This window comes from Salmo salar, chromosome 11 (assembly GCF_965601325.2).
Source record: "Salmo salar chromosome 11, fSalSal1, whole genome shotgun sequence".
Lineage (NCBI taxonomy): Eukaryota > Metazoa > Chordata > Actinopteri > Salmoniformes > Salmonidae > Salmo > Salmo salar.
Window position 1 is genome coordinate 22,305,170 of NC_138301.1, and position 16,608 is coordinate 22,321,777.

At 42.3% G+C, this 16,608-nt stretch overlaps 1 protein-coding gene across 1 annotated transcript; it reads left to right on the forward strand.

Moving 5' to 3' along the window:
- Positions 1-4,197: 4,197 nt before the first annotated feature.
- LOC106562243 (aspartate aminotransferase, mitochondrial) lies at positions 4,198-16,065 on the forward strand. Its single transcript, XM_014127000.3, has 10 exons — positions 4,198-4,387; positions 7,125-7,281; positions 7,940-8,068; positions 9,603-9,662; positions 12,937-13,098; positions 13,289-13,393; positions 13,613-13,763; positions 13,877-14,042; positions 14,224-14,374; positions 14,533-16,065. Exons 1-10 carry the CDS (start codon positions 4,305-4,307, stop codon positions 14,653-14,655), a joined length of 1,287 nt encoding a protein of 428 aa, XP_013982475.1. The 5' UTR covers positions 4,198-4,304; the 3' UTR covers positions 14,656-16,065.
- The last annotated feature ends 543 nt before the right edge of the window (positions 16,066-16,608 follow it).

Sequence of the window (16,608 nt, forward strand, 5' to 3'; positions counted from 1 at the left end):
TAATATAATGCAACAATAAAATCCATTTAGCCTCAAATAAATAATGAAACATGTTCAATTTGGTTTAAATAATGCAAAACAAAGTGTTGGAGATGAAAGTAAAAGTGCAATATGTGCCATGTAAGAAAACTAACGTTTAAGTGCCTTGCTCAGAACATGGGAACACATGAAAGCTGGTGGTTCCTTTTAACATGAGTCTTCAATATTCCCAGGTAAGAAGTTTTAGGTTGTAGTTATTATAGGAATTATAGGACTATTTCTCTCTATACGATTTGTATTTCATATACCTTTGACTATTGGATGTTCTTATAGGCACTTTAGTATTGCCAGTGTAACAATATAGCTTCCGTCCCTCTCCCCGCTCCTACCTGGGCTCAAACCAGGAACACATCGACAACAGCCACCCTCGAAGCAGCGTTACCCATGCAGAGCAAGGGGAACAACTACTCCAAGTCTCAGAGCAAGTGACGTTTGAAACGCTATTAGCGCGCATCCCGCTAACTAGCTAGCCATTTCACTTGTGTGTGTGATTGTTCTGTGTTGGTCTTGTGACTCCTGATCAGGAACAGCTGGGGATCGTTGTTCCTGATTGGGAGTCATATATGTAGGAGTATGTTTGTCACTTGGTTTTGTGGGTAGTTGTTTTTGCACTGCGTTGGTGAGCCTGCAAAACTGTTTAGTGTTGTGGGTATCATTTATTGTTTTGTCAAGTGGATGCTTTACTCTTTTTTTGTTAATTAAAATATGAGTATCCACAACTCCGCTGCATTTTGGTCTTCCCTGCAACACAACGAAGGAAAATGTGACAGAACCATTCCGTATTTTATCTAACGGGTGGCATCCCTAAGTCTAAATATTCCTGTTACATTGCACAACCTTCAATGTTATGTCATAATTACGTAAAATTCTGGCAAATTAGTTCGCAACGAGCCAGGCGGCCCAAACTGTTGCATATACCCTGACTCTGCGTGCAATGAACGCTAGAGAAGTGACACAATTTCATGTTAACAGGCAATATTAACTAAATATGCAGGTTTAAAAATATATACTTGTGTATTGATTTTAAAGAAAGGCATTGATGTTTATGGTTAGGTACATTGGTGCAACGACAGTGCTTTTTTCGCAAATGTGCTTGTTAAATCAACACCCGTTTGTCGAAGTAGGCTGTGATTCAATGAGAAATTAACAGGCACCGCATCGATTATATGCAACGCAGGACACGTTAGATAAACTAGTAATATCATCAACCATGTATAGTTAACTAGTGATTTATGTTAAGATTGATAGTTTTTTATAAGAGAAGTTTAATGCTGGCTAGCAACTTACCTTGCCTTCTTGCTGCCCTTGCGTAACAGGTAGTCAGCCTGACATGCAGGCTCCTCGTGGAGTGCAATGTAAGGCAGGTGGTTAGAGCGTTGGACTAGTAACCGGAAGGTTGCAAAAACGAATCCCCCGAATCCCCCCTGAACAAGGCAGTTAACCCCCGTTCCTAGGCCGTCATTGAAAATAAGCATGTGTTCTTAATCTGACTTGCCTAGTTAAATAAAGGTGTCAAAAAATAAATTCTACATTTTATTTTTTTTAATCGGCAAATCAGTGGCCAAAAATACCGATTACCGATTGTTATGACAACTTGAAATCGGCCCTAATTAATCGGCCATTCCGATTAATCGGTCGACCTCTACTCCCTTCAAACACTACTGCGACATGACCATAAACGTTGCCCCTGAAACAGCGCAGTGGTTTCTGCACAAACGTTCTAACAGGATAACTGATATATCCTGACCTTTTTGCATAAAAAAATCAAAAGGTTGACAGTGACTCCTCTATTTCACCACGCTTACCACCGGGTCTGCATCGCACCAAACGACAGTCGTCACAAACACCAGGAATCTTCAACTTCAATTGCTCCACCTCCACACTTAACGCTACCCCAGAAATCACTCCTTTCAGTGGTGCCCTGTTCCTAAGAGCAAAGCAAAAAACAGATATTTACCCAAGTTGCCTCGCACGGAGCACTTGTTCCCTCTGATGAAACACAAACAAACATCACAAGTCAACTTTGGGTTACCTTCACCGGCTCAACAGCACCCACCACCTTCTCCAACCAACCTGAAACCACCCATAGATCAGCCAAAAGGCCTGGTTCCACCCTCTTCAAAAATATCACTCCCACTGGACGAAACATATCTTTATCATAACCATGTCCATTAATTAATGTTGGCTCCGAGCCTCTCACAAGACCTTTTACTCCTACCATTTCACCTCCAGAGCTCGAACTGGCGTCCGGCTAACTCTGTTTGAACTTGACACCAATCTTCCTCGACATACCCTCTCCCTTGTTATTGCTAGCTTCAACAGATTCAAGCCCATCCTCTGCGCCACCCTCAGTCTTTTCAATCTCCTCTCTCTTTACCTCCAATCCTCCTCCCTTGACCAATTACCCGACTCCTTCTGAAAATATTAAACTTTTTCAAGCCAGAATCTCTTTTTAGTTGGTGGCGGCATACAACTCTAACATTTGTTTCCGGACCTCCATAATACCATAGAAGAAGAAGACCTGAGCGCTTGCCCCCCACCCGGCTTTACAAGTGGGATGCACTGTTTAGCGCTACATCCTGAGGAGTTCGTGCTGATTGTATGGAGATTGTGACAGCGGGTTAAATGGCGTCACTTGACAAGGCAATAACAAGATGTATGTCAGGAGAAGTGCAGTATTATCATAAGGAGAGTTATACTTGGAATATGGAGGAGGAATGAAGGGGAAAAAAGAGCCAGAGGAGGTCTAAGAGAGAGAAAGAGGAAGAGGGTGAGCTTGAGTTGGTTAAAAATGGCTGAAAAAAGGGAGATGGTTTGTTAAAGAAGAATAGTAGAAAGTGTAAGCAGAGTGAGTTGAAGACAGGAGGAGAATGGGAAGTGAATGAGGGTGAAGTATTGGAGGTGGTAGGTGTGGTGAAGTTCTCGATGCCCGAGGCTTGCACCGAGGGTCAGGATAAAGATGAGTTTGTGACAGTAGGAGTGAAGTTTTTGGAAAAAGTGGGCCCTTGCTTTTTGGCTGATCCATTTGATGTTTCAGGGTAGGTGATAACAGAGTTGGGTACTGTGGAATTGGTGAGGGTAACCAGAAGTGGTCTTGTAATAATTGTATGTGTTTCTGCTGGTCAGAGGGAGCAGGTGCTCCGTGTTAAACGAATGGGGGCAAGAGATGTGAATTGTTTTGCTCTCAAGAAAAGGGTGCCATTGAAAGAGTAATTACTGGGGTAGCGGTAAATGTGAAAGCTAACCAACTGAAGGGGAAGATTCCTGGTGTATGTGATGCTCGTCATTTGGTGCGACGCAGACAGGGTGGTGTGAGTGAGTCATTGTCTGTACTTTTGAGTTTTGATGTTGAGTCTTTGCCTGACAAAGTGATGTTAGGATATATGAGTTATCCTGTACGAGCTTTTGTGCCGACTACATTACGTTGTTACAGGTGTCAAGCTTACGGGCATGTGGCAGCAGTGTGTAGGAGGGAGGTTCCTAGGTGTGAGAATTGTGCAGAAGGGCATGAGACAAATGAATGTGTAGCATTGGGGAAAGTAGTGGTATGTGTTAATTGTAGGGGTGCCCATGCGGCTGGGGATCAGAATTGTCCTGTGGGAGAGAGGCAGGTTGAGGTTTCCAGGGTTAGAGTAGTGCAGAAGTTGTAATATGCTGAGGCAGTGAAGAAAGTAGAGGAAGAGAGGTCAAGGGGGAGGGATCCTGAGAGGAGTGGTGTGAGTAGTAGATGTGTACCAGTACAGAGGGATAAACCATCAAGTGATATATGTTTCAGTAAGATTGGATTTTTGCCATTTATAGTAATGGTTATCCACTGTACTGCAGGGATAGAACGTAAGTTGCACAAAATTGAGGTTGTGGTGGCAGCTGTAGAGAGGTTTTTGGGTGTGCGAGTTATGACATCAGAAAAATTACAGGGTGTGTTAAGCGGTGGTGTTCCATCCTTTCAGGCTGTTGGCCTGAAGTAGGACTAAATATATTTAAATAGTGGAGTATGGTATTTATTAATACTTTTTGTGAGTGTAGTGTTAGATGGTAAGGTATTTGTTGAATAATGTTGAATATATAAATATATTTTTTTAAACAAAGTATAAGGGAGTTACACTCCAGTCTAGTAGGTGGCGATAATGCAGCATTTATTGGATGCCAACCGCCGTTGAACCTCATCGAAGAAGAAAGAAGCGTGCGTGCGTGCGTGCGTGTTATCCCTCAGATTCATATGCTCACTCTTTGCATTTTCTGTCATTCTGCGCCTCGACTCAACCATGTCTCTGTTGAAGTCCAGCAAGGTAATCTCCAGTATTGGGACTTTCTCCCCATCCCTGGGAGTTTTGTCTACCCGTAACAGGTAATACCAGACATGCAATCTCTGCACTGTCATGTTTGACACGTAGCTACTTTGGTAGTTTGCCATTGAATGAATAGCTAGCAGCACTTAGTTAGTTAGCTAGCTAGCCAGCCATGCCGCAATGACTCAAGTGGCCTAACTTCAAATTTACAGAATGGGTGTCCAAAGCGGTCAGGCACTTACGTCTCTCATTGTAATTTAGCTATCTACCTAATATTTAAATTACATTTGATTTGGTTTGATAACTGACTGAAACTCGCATTTATCCATCAGCCGCCTGTCGTGACTGACATTTCTCGTTCATGTCTTTGGGTTTAGTCAAGTCATACTTGTAAACTTCAAGGCTCAACCAGTTCACTGACAATCGAATTTGGCAAGGTTACTTTCCAACTATGGATACTGATACTGTTATTTGGTGGCTCTGTAAAAATATTATTCCGATTTTAGTGGCAGGCTATCTGTATGTTGTCGTCATATCATAGTGATCATTCACTACTTCCTGTGAAAGGTAAATGATTCCATTTAAAAAATATATTTTTAAGTCGCAGTAGCATTTTAGCCTTTGAGATTCGACATTTTCTCGGTTTGATCTCCCTCGCATACCGTAGCTCCCTAATTCTAGCGTGATCATTGGTTATCATGTGCAGGCCCCTGGTCGCTGATTGGCCAAGGGATGTTCCGGTTTCTACTGAGATGTGACCGCAGTAACCGGTGTCCTTTCGCTTTCCTCTTGGAGGGCAAACTCTGTTTCTCACTTATAAGATACCGCTTCACATCTCTGGAAAACAGGCTGTGTTCGAAAAGCATCAGCAAATACACTCTGCATCACTGTCGGGTTTTGTTAGAAGACCGTGCGCCGAGTTAAATTATTCTCATTCAAAAAATAATTTCGGTCTGTATTCAAGTACATTTTAGTCCATTAGCAGGCTAAATTCAAGTCTGTGACTAAACATTGGATGGCCCCTCATTGGTGCTGTCATAGTGGCATAAATAGGACTCAGTCAGTGTACTCCCTGGCCAATGAAGTGTTTACCAAGCATATTTATGTTTGCTCGACATCTCACAAGTTAAAATGTACAAAGGTTCTGTGTATGTAGATCGCACATACTGCTGATAATAGTAGCAGTATGCACCAGTGGGTAGGCTGATAATATACCCAGGTTCTTCTCACTCTGATAACAGATTTGTCAGAATCAGATAACAAGTATTCATATTTGTTATCAGTTTTACTGATTGAGGATCTGATTTTAATGTGCAGTCCCAATGTTTCTGACCGGCTTAGTGTTCAATTTTAGTCACCTGAGATCTTTTTGTTATTGGACAATGGGCGTTCTATAAGGATGTTCTATAATGCTATGTAAACAGGCTCTATGACAGGTGACTGACTGTTCAGTGTGTTCCCTCAAACTCAAGGTGGGTGTCATGTCATCTTTCTTGTCTATAGTCTCATGTTGCGGTCTTGGCATTGCTGCCCTTTGCGAAGCATTCGGCTCTAAGTATTGCTGTGATTTCCAGGGTGTTTGAACACAACCGTTGAACCTGAATCTCAGTGAGCTGCAGAGTATCACTGCTCAAGTCATAGTGGCTCACCACTACATTTGACATATCAAAACATACTACTGTACCAGTACGCACTGGTGAGTAGCATCAGACACAACACGGTTTTAGAGAGTGCAATGTTACAGAAGGCTCCAATAGAAATGTAGGCTGTCTAAAACAGATGTGATTCTCTGTTGGGAGTCTTGCTGTGAACTTACATTTAGAACATTGCATGGGAAAAAAATGTATCTCTAGTTCAGCCTCAGCAGGCCTATAGCCTCCAGTACAGCAGTGAGAGGAATATGTAAGATTAGAGGTCCTGCTTGCCCCTCTTTCAGAGGTCATGTGGGCAAGGTCGTGTGTGTGTAATTATATTAGTTCCTGAACTGGGCCCCTGCTAATTTTCTGTTCTTTCCTCCTCACAAGACACATTCCATACAGGGGGAGATAATCGTTTTGTGTGTGAGAGCATATGTTTGCAGTGCCTGACCTTCGTGTGTGTGTGTGTGTGTGGAAAGGGAAGTGTAAAGTATTGGATGAATAATCAGCTTGGTGGGGTCAGTGTGAAAGGAAGACCAGGCTGTAATAACAAGATCCAAGGATATGATGAATGAATGTGTTCTGAATTTCAAAGAACCAACCGTTGCCTTTGTTTCAACCACTCTCCCCCTGCCCTTTAGAGCTGTCATTCTGGTAGTGTAGTGGCGATGGAGAGAGATGTTCATGTATTTTGTGCAGTACATCTCCTCCCTTTTAGTGACTCCCCCTAATGCCATCCAACCCGGGCCCTTCACCTCGACTGACTTCAGCTGTGTGTAGTGGTGATTTTGTAGTGTGTGTGTGTGTGTGTGGATTTCTGCTGTGCAGGGACTGTGTGTGGATTTTTGCTGTGCAGGGACTATGACCAGGCATTCACCAGGTCATAGTCCAGAGTGTTGGTCTACTGTGGGTGGTTGGTGCTACTCTCCTCTGGTTGGGTGAGAGCAACTGTTTCTTGAGCAGATTACAGTACTGTTTACTGTTGAGTTTTAGTCTTTTATTTTAAGTCCAGTTTCTTGGAGAAATATAAGCCTACATTGAGTGACTAGAAAAATAAACTCATCCATTGGTGTCCACTGTGAAACAAATAAGAACACAAGTCTTCAAAATGATAAATTAAGCTGCTTCTGTTTGTTTCTCCCCCTACCCTCTGTTGCAGTTCATGGTGGGGTGGAGTTCAGATGGGCCCCCCTGACCCCATCCTGGGGGTGTCGGAGGCCTTCAAGAGGGACACCAGCCCGAAGAAGATGAACCTGGGGGTGGGGGCCTACAGGGACGACCACGGCAAACCCTTTGTGCTAGATTGTGTCCGCAAGGTAGGAATACCATGACAACCAGTGTAACTACCCAGGCTTCCACACACACAGGGACTAGATAACTATCCCCAGTTTCACCCAGCCATTCATATTTTATTGCGACTCACTCCTCAGAGGAAAGGTGAGTAGCTACGCCAGCTCTTATTGTTTTGTAATCCCGAGCTCAGCATTGGGGAAAGGCCAATCCAGTCACACTGCTATTAGCCCTTTTATGTAAGAACCGGATCAGTTAACAAACACGTAGAAGCATGAAGGTGGTTTTCATGTTATTGAGCTGATTCTCACTATACAAGCTTTTGTGGAGTTGCAGGCCTTTGTGTTTCTGATTGGTGCATTTCTGCACTGTCATCCTGAGCTTAACTTGTATAACCATATGGAACCACTATTACTGTGTAGATGTATGTTTGCATACTTTATGTATGTAAGTTTGAGGTGCAGGCTCCAGCAGACCCATGTGTTAGACATTAACAGTATTTCTGCATGGTTGTTCTGAGCTCAGCTCACGCAGCCATGCTAAACCCCAGCTGTGTGTGTTACGCTATTAGCTCTGATTTGGCAGGGCTTTGGATCAGTCAAGAAGTGGATGCCGAGAAAATGTCACCATTAAACTTTTCTACTTGCTCTCACACTCACTATTTCCCTACCATCCCCTCTCTAGGCAGAGGCTCTGATTTCTTCCAAGCAGTTGGATAAGGAGTATCTGGCCATCGGTGGTCTGGGGGACTTCACCAAGTCCTGCGCTCTGCTAGCCCTGGGGGCTGACAGTGAGGTCCTCAAGAGTGGCAGGGTGAGTGGATGTGTGGGTGGTAGCTTGAAAGCACATTTTCTGTCGGTGTATTAACCTCTTGGGGCTAGGTGGGACGCTAGCGTGCCACCCGTGGTGCACTCCATCAACAGCAGGTGCATTTCAAGAGCGGCAAATTTGAATCCAAATAAATGTCAAAATTCAAATTTTTCAAAAATACAACTATTTTACACCATTTGAAAGATAAACATCTCCTTAATCTAACCACGTTTTACGATTTCAAAAAGGTTTTACGGCGAAAGCATAAATTTAGAGTATGTTAGGACAGTACATTTACAAGAGTTGTGTGTAATGTTTTGTCAAGTCAAAGACAGGGTCACCAAAACCATAAAACCAGCTAAAATGATGCACTAACCTTTTACAATCTCCATCAGATGACACTCCTAGGACATTATGTTAGACAATGCATGCATTTTTAGTTCTATCAAGTTCATATTTATATCCAAAAACAGCGTTTTACTATGGCATTGATGTTGAGGAAATCGTTTCCCTCCAATAACCGGCAGTCAAGTCAGCGTCACAAATTAAATAATTAAAATTAGAAAACATTGGTAAAATATTATATTGTCATTTAAAGAATTATAGATTTACATCTCTTGAACTCAATCAACTTGCCAGATTTAAAAATAACCTTACTGGGAAATCACACTTTGCAATAATCTGAGCACTGCGCCCAGAAAAATACGCGTTGCGATACAGACTAGACGTCATGTTGGGGAGATCTAAAATCGAAAATACTATGTAAATAATCCATTACCTTTGATTCTCTTCATCAGATGTCACTTCCAGGTATCACAGGTCCATAACGAATGTAGTTTTGTTCAAAAAAGCTCATCATTTATGTCCAAAAATCTCCGTCTCGTTAGCACATGATGTAAGCCAGCCGGACTTCTCGTCATGAACGAGGGGAAAAAATATATTTCCGTTCGTTCAAACATGTCAAACGTTGTATAGCATAAATCATTAGGGCCTTTTTTAACCAGAACATGAATAATATTCAAGGTGGACGAATGCATACTCTTTTATAACGTATTGGAACGAGGGTACCCAACATGAACTCGCGCGCCAGGTGTCTAATGGGACATCATCGTTCCATGGCTCTTGTTCGGTCAGATCTCCCTCCAGAAGACTCAAAACACTTTGTAAAGGCTGGTGACATCTAGTGGAAGCAATAGGAAGTGCCAAAATATTCCTAAACCCCTGTGTTTTTCAATGGGATAGGTTTAAAGTCAATACAACACATCAGGTATCCACTTCCTGTCAGAAAATGTCTCAGGGTTTTGCCTGCCAAATGAGTTCTGTTATACTCACAGACACCATTCAAACAGTTTTAGAAACTTTAGAGTGTTTTCTATCCATATATAATAAGTATATGCATATTCTAGTTACTGGGTAGGATTAGTAACCAGATTAAATCGGGTACATTTTTTTTTATCCAGACGTGCAAATGCTGCCCCCTAGACCCAACAGGTTAAGTGAATGATAGAAATGCTATTAACATCTCTCCTCTCTTCAGAACATCACTGTCCAGACCATCTCAGGAACCGGCTCACTGTGCATCGGAGCCAACTTCCTGGTAAAGACCTGCCTCTTAACAGCTAAACAGGAATTTTGTCAAGCAAAAGCTATATGAACATGGCGATAAGCCAGGAAAGTACTTGGCGTACCTAGCTAAAAAGAGAGCTGACTCACAGTCAATTGTGGCTATTACTGATTCTGATGGCAATCATTTATGAAAATAAGTTGATAAATGACTAATTTAAGAAATTTTATGCAAATCTTTATGCCTCAGAACTGCCAAATGACGCACCCAAGTTAATGGAGAACTTATTTTCTAAGATTGAGCTCCCTACTATCTCCGAAGAACAGAGGTCTCTCCTTAATGCCCCTATTACTGAGGAAGAGATAATGTTCGCAATTAAGAATCTGCAAAATGGTAAGGCCCCAGGACCAGACGGGTTTTGTAGTGAGTTCTATAAAGAGTTCCATGGCCTGATCCTTGAGCCATTGCGTGATATGTTTAACCACTCATTTTCAAATGACCAGCTCCCCCAAACGCTGCGAGAAGCCAACATATCACTTATTCGCAAAAAGGGAAAATGTCCGGAGTCTTGTTCCTCGTACAGACCAATTTCCCTTCTGAATGTGGATAGAAAATTGCTTTCTAAAATTCTAGCCACAAGATTAGAGGACTCACTGCCACTAATTGTGAAAGGAGACCAATCTGGCTTCATTAAGGGCCGTAGGTCATGTAACAATGTCAGACGGCTTCTTAATGTAATTCAAGTCTACCAACGAAGTGCTATGGATGGTCTTGTGCTCTCCCTAGATGCTGAGAAAGCATTTGATCGTGTGGAGTGGTCTTACCTATTCTTTGCTCTAAATAAATTTGGTCTGGGGGACAACTTTATAAAATGGGTGAAAGTTTTATATGATGATCCTCAGGCTGCTGTCCTTACTAATGGACTAAGGTCAAATAGCTTCTCTATACACAGAGGTACCAGACAGGGCTGTCCTTTGTCCCCCCCTCCTATTTGCACTCGTTATGGAACCACTGGCCGAGGCCATCAGGGTAACGCCTGCTATACAGGGGCTGCTCATTGGTGATGTTCACCATAAAATAAGCTTGAATGCTGATGATGTCCTGATATTCATTTCTAATCCCGAGACTTCAATCACATCTCTTATTAATATTGAATTATTCAGTGAATTCTCAGGCTACAAGATTAACCTCACTAAATCAGAGGCTATGCCACATGGTAACCTTCACTCTGTACCTAATACTTCTCCCCCCTTCCCTTTTAAATGGTCTCCCTCAGGTTTTACGTATCTGGGTATATCTGTAACTCCTAAATTCCAACAAATGTACAAAGCCAATTTTGTTCCCTTGTTTGACACAATAAGACAGGATCTGGAGCGCTGGAACTCTCTTCCGATTTCATGGTTGGGTAGAATATCCCTCTTGAAAATGAACATTTTACCTAGGCTACTTTACCCAATCCAAATGATCCCAGTATTACTCTCCAATAAGGTAATAAAGGATGTAAATGGATGGCTAAGTTCCTTTTTATATGGAGTAAATGCAAGCCAAGACTAAAGATGGCAATATTGCAGCTGCCAAGTTCTATGGGTGGCTTGGATCTGCCCAATATCAGGTTCTATCAGTGGTGTGCCCACCTATGTTATATTTCTGACTGGATCACAAATGATGACTCCTCTATTTGGTTAGACATTGAGACTTCTCTTTCAAAATACCCTTTACAGGATCTTTTATTTTTCACAAGTTTCAAGTCTGTAAAAGATCACTGTAACAACCCCATTACACTTAACACACTCAAAGTATGGAGGTCAGTTCAACGTTTCCTGGGAAGGTCCAAACTAACCTCTGCTCTTACCCCAATTCTTAACAACCCAGATTTTGCCCCAGGATTGCTGGATGCTGGCTTTAACGTTTGGCTTAATAAGGGCATACGCAGACTAAATGACTTATTTGCGGATAAGATTTTGTCATTTGAGCAGATGGTCGAGAAATATCAACTCCCAAAGCAGGACTTTTTCCGTTTCCTACAAGTAAGACATTATATTCTGAAGAGCACCACCTTGATTGGCAACCCTGATATGTCTGTCATTGAAAGAATGCTTTTTTCCCCACAAAGGAAAATGTCTGTTTTATGATGCTTTAAGGTCCTTTTCTGCTGTCGACACACAGAGGGTGAAACAAGTGTGGGAGAAAGAACTGTCTGTTACTATTGACGAAGAGATGTGGGAGGACATTTGGAAATATGCAAAAACAATATCTATATGTAATCGTACTAGAGCAATTCAATTAAGAATAATACACAGATTGCATATATCCCCAAATCGCAGACATGCTTTTAGCCCCTCTTCCTCCTCTCCTCAGTGTCTTAAATGTAAAACTGATACAGGCACCCTAACACATTGTTTATGGTCATGTACCAAAATACAAAGATATTGGTCGGGTGTTCTGCAAGAAATTGAAAAGATCCTAGGGGGCGATCTAGAATTGGACCCAGTCTCTCTACTGTTAGGTCTCCCTAGTAGGCATGTAACTTCTGTGGGTAAGAGGAGGCTTTACAACATCCTTACCTTCGCAGCGAGGAAAAACATACTTTTACAGTGGATTAGTGATAAGGTTCCCTCTATTAAAGATTGGCATAAGATACTATTTGAATGGGTGCCGCTGGAATATGTGACATGTACTTTGCATTCTAAGACAGATCAGTTCTACAAAGTATGGGAACCTTATCTAAATTACCTAGAACCTGAAGTATCAGCTATTATGCTGCGAGGATTCTCTTAGAATGGTGATCTATGTATTTCAGAATTACACTGTACGGTCCACGTGGGGAACTCAACTTCTTGGTTTAAACTGAGCGTAATTTTATTTTTTTTAAATTTCTGTTTGTTTGTTTAAAATGTATGTATTGAGAGACGCAATGGGGGGATGGGGTGAGAGAAGTGCCGAGCGGGGAGAGGAAAATGGTGTGTATACATACGGATATGTGTAAGTGAGTGCTGTTTTTTTTGCCTGGTCTTTGTTGTTGTATCTCTTAAATATGGGTGAAAATTGTGAAACTCCAATAAAAAATACTGTTACAAAAATAGCTAAACAGGAAGAGAATGAATGCACCTACACTACCACGGTTCCATTTGGGCCCATAGCCCCCTAGAACAGTGCACCAGCCTATACATGCCTGAAACGACTGCCTTCTCTATAATATATATGCATCACAAATGATTGTGTTCTATAAAACAATAATTTCCTCATACTGGTAGTACTGCGGAGTGTGTATGGTGTCAGTCAGTTAATTCATTATATTTTTCTCTAGTCTCGTTTCCACAGTGCGTCCCGTGACGTGTACCTGCCCAAGCCCTCCTGGGGGAACCACACACCCATCTTCAGAGATGCTGGCATGCAGCTGAAAGCCTACCGCTACTACGACCCCTCCACCTGCGGCTTCGACTTTAACGGGGCGCTCGACGACATCTCTGTGAGAGAGGGATGGGAAAGGGGGGGTGCGGTTGTATGATTCCACACTGACATGGAGGACCATTACTACGTCTTCTGTGATCTGTTTTTATATTGTATTGTTGACTTAATAAGGTTAAGGTGTGGGGGTCAATTTTTTTCATGAGACTCCGATTTGAATGTTGGGTAACACTATTTTCCCTCTGAAACAGAAAATGCCAGAGAAGAGTGTGATCATGCTGCATGCCTGTGCCCATAACCCCACCGGTGTGGACCCCAAGCCTGAGCAGTGGAAGGAGATCGCTGACCTGGTGAAGGTGAGTGTGCTTACCATAGATATGAAATACCTCAATGGTGATTTCTCTGTAAAGGCCCTAACTGGCTAAAGTCTCTGTCACTATTGGGACTATACTGCTGAAGAGCTTTACTGCCCAGTGCCTACAGGTGTTTTGTGTGAAGACTGACATCTTTACTGTGCCAGACAACACACACATGGTCCTAATAATAATAACTCCTCTGTTCTGCCGTTCCTTCAGAAAAGGGACCTGTTGGTGTTCTTTGACATGGCCTACCAGGGCTTTGCCAGTGGAGATATTGATCGTGATGCCTGGGCTGTTCGTCACTTCATCGAGCAGGGCCACAACATTGTCCTGTCGCAGTCGTTTGCTAAGAACATGGGCCTCTACGGTCGGTCTCATTATACACACACAAAATTTCACTCTCAAACTATGGTATTGACATAGAAGGGTAAAAAAAAAACTCCCACCGGTGTGGTATCTTACCTGTCTGTGTGTTGACAGGTGAGCGAGTGGGAGGGTTCACTGTGGTGTGTAACGATGCCGAGGAAGCTAAGAGGGTGGAGTCTCAGCTGAAGATTCTGATCCGGCCAATGTACTCCAACCCTCCAATGAACGGAGCCAGAATCGCTGCCACTATTCTCAACACACCAGACCTTTATAAAATATGGTAAGTGTACATACACACACACATACACACACACACACACACAAATGTTGTTTGCCCATTTCACTGATGCTGTGATTTTATAATGTAGCTGACCGCCTGGGAAGGTATCGGAGTGGCCTCCTGTCTCTTCCATTCTGTTTCCTCATCAACTCCCCTGATTAACCTCTCTCTCTCTACACAGGTTGGAGGAGGTCCACGGCATGGCCAACCGCATCATCAAGATGAGGGAGCAGCTGGCGGCCAACCTGAAGAACGAGGGCTCCACTCACAACTGGCAGCATGTCATCGACCAAATCGGCATGTTCTGCTTCACAGGCCTCAAGCCTGAACAGGTACACACAAACAAACGACCACACCCACTCTTTATATCCACACCTGTACCTTACAAGACATTATTATATTCATATTGGTCATATTCATCAGTTGGAATTAGGTTCTAGTATAATGATAAATTGCGTTGAGTCCAGTTGTTTGTGTGCGTCTACCCCAGGTTGAGCGGCTGACTAAAGAGTTTTCTGTGTACATGACCAAGGATGGTAGAATCTCCATGGCAGGCGTCACCTCTGGCAACGTGGGATACCTAGCGCATGGAATCCACGCCGTCACTAAGTAAAAAGGAGAATGCTGGGAGGAACAGTGGGGTGTGGTGGCGCTGGACACAATCCAAAACAAAATAAAAATGCCCCTTCACCCATCCCTTACAGAGGAGCTGGACATTCTTTAAGACTGTCAATTGTTCAACTTTGCCCTCAACCCTCCTTGGGGTAGCGATGTTTAATGGTTAGTTCCCTGTGACCTCCCCAACGAGGCCACCATGTCAAAGTTTGTTTAATGATGGTCCAATGATCTGCCCTACATTTGACTAATGAGCTGATGTCTGATGTCTCTCTTCTACACTTATTAAACTTTGACATACAATAAATATTAATTAACTTAATAAATGGCTTAATAATGACAGGTTAATATTCTCTTTTAAACCTGCTTTGCCTGCTGTGGTCCAAATTGCTGTCAGGCTACAGATGAGTTTACCAACACTTAGATTCTGTTGTGTGTGTTAACTGTGAACTCTTGTCTGTCATTGCATATTTTATGTAGGATGTGAAAGTTCAACTTTTCCTCAACAACAGTATAGTAGCAGAAAACTCATTTCCAGATAACAATTAGTTATAAGATTGTCTGGCACTACTTTTAGATGAGATACGGTAATTGATATTTTAGTATGCTTTAGAAATGGACAATGTATGATCATTCTGTCCTTTCACTCAGCCTCTGTGTTGATGAGTGAGCAGCCAGCCAGTCTTAAATGCCTACTGAATGTCCCTCAACCCCCCCCCCCCCCCCCCCCAAGCACTTGGTTTATGAGGTTTTAAAAGTGCAATATACAGAAATCACTCTGCCATTTCCTGGTTGCTAAAATTCTAATAGTTAACCTAATTTAAGTAGACTTGTTTTGTCAATGTGTAGAGAATCATTGTACCATCTAAACCGCTGGGAAATATATCTTAAATAACCAGAAGTGTTGTATTTTCAGCTGGTGTACAAACTGGAAGTAAGATGCAAAAATGAAACTTAATCGTAAGCAGAACAGATCTACTGCTTCTTAGACTTGCTTTCAATGACTGATCTATAACTAAACATTTCTATGTGAATTTGTTCCAAAAAGTTACAATTTGCAGCTTTAAAAGGATAGACTGTCCTATGATGGTGCTCTTGTATTTCCACAAGAAAAGTCATTTCACAAGTGTTATTTAGATCACGGGGTGACTCCTATCCCCTCCGTTTCAGAACCAAGAGGTTAAAGAACTTTTTTTAATACATATAAAAGTTGTATAGACAGTGTTTTGCACTAATGATCAGCCTTCAAACATTTTCTCTGTGTGTCTTTCTGATTGTAACAAGACAGATTGTCTACTCATGAAGATTATTGTCACCATGTTCGGTTTAGAGCAAAATAATAAACCAATACGGAGCATCGGTTATGTCTTTCTCTGAACAATTAATAAAACATCTATAATTGAAATAACTGGGCTTATTTTGTAGTTCTTTCTAAAAAATTATATTGTCAAGAAACTGAACTGATACCATTGGACTACGGCAGTGATTCCCAACCTTTTAAGTTACTGTACCACCAACTGAATTTTGCTCTGGCTGGAGTAGCCTGAAGTATCCCCTCCTGCATTTTACCAGTAGGTCTATTGTCTCATGAATCTTCTCAAGTACCCCCTGTGGATAGACCAAGTACCCCCAGGGGTCCTAGTACCCCTGGTTGGGAACCACTGGACTATAGTGTAGGACATGATTTTACTATGTAAATCATTGGTTTTATTAGACACAAAATACTCTCGTTTTATGAAGATGTATCTGCCGTGCACAGGAGGTTGGTGGCAAATTAATTGGGGGAGGACAGGCTCGTGATAATGGCTGGAACGGAATAGGTGGAATGGTATCAAATACGTCAAAAACATTTTTTTCCATATGTTTGTTGCCATTCTATTCGCTCTGTTCCGGACATTATGAGCCGTTCTCCCCTTAGCAGCCTCCTCTACTGCAGTATCTACCCTGCTAA

Coding starts and splice junctions, on each gene's coding strand:
- LOC106562243 (XM_014127000.3), top strand. CDS start 4,305: ATGTCTCTGTTGAAGTCCAGCAAGGTAATCTCCAGTATTGGGACTTTC. Junction 13,099..13,288: donor GGGCGCTCGACGACATCTCT/GTGAGAGAGGGA, acceptor CCTCTGAAACAG/AAAATGCCAGAGAAGAGTGT. Junction 14,375..14,532: donor CAGGCCTCAAGCCTGAACAG/GTACACACAAAC, acceptor CGTCTACCCCAG/GTTGAGCGGCTGACTAAAGA.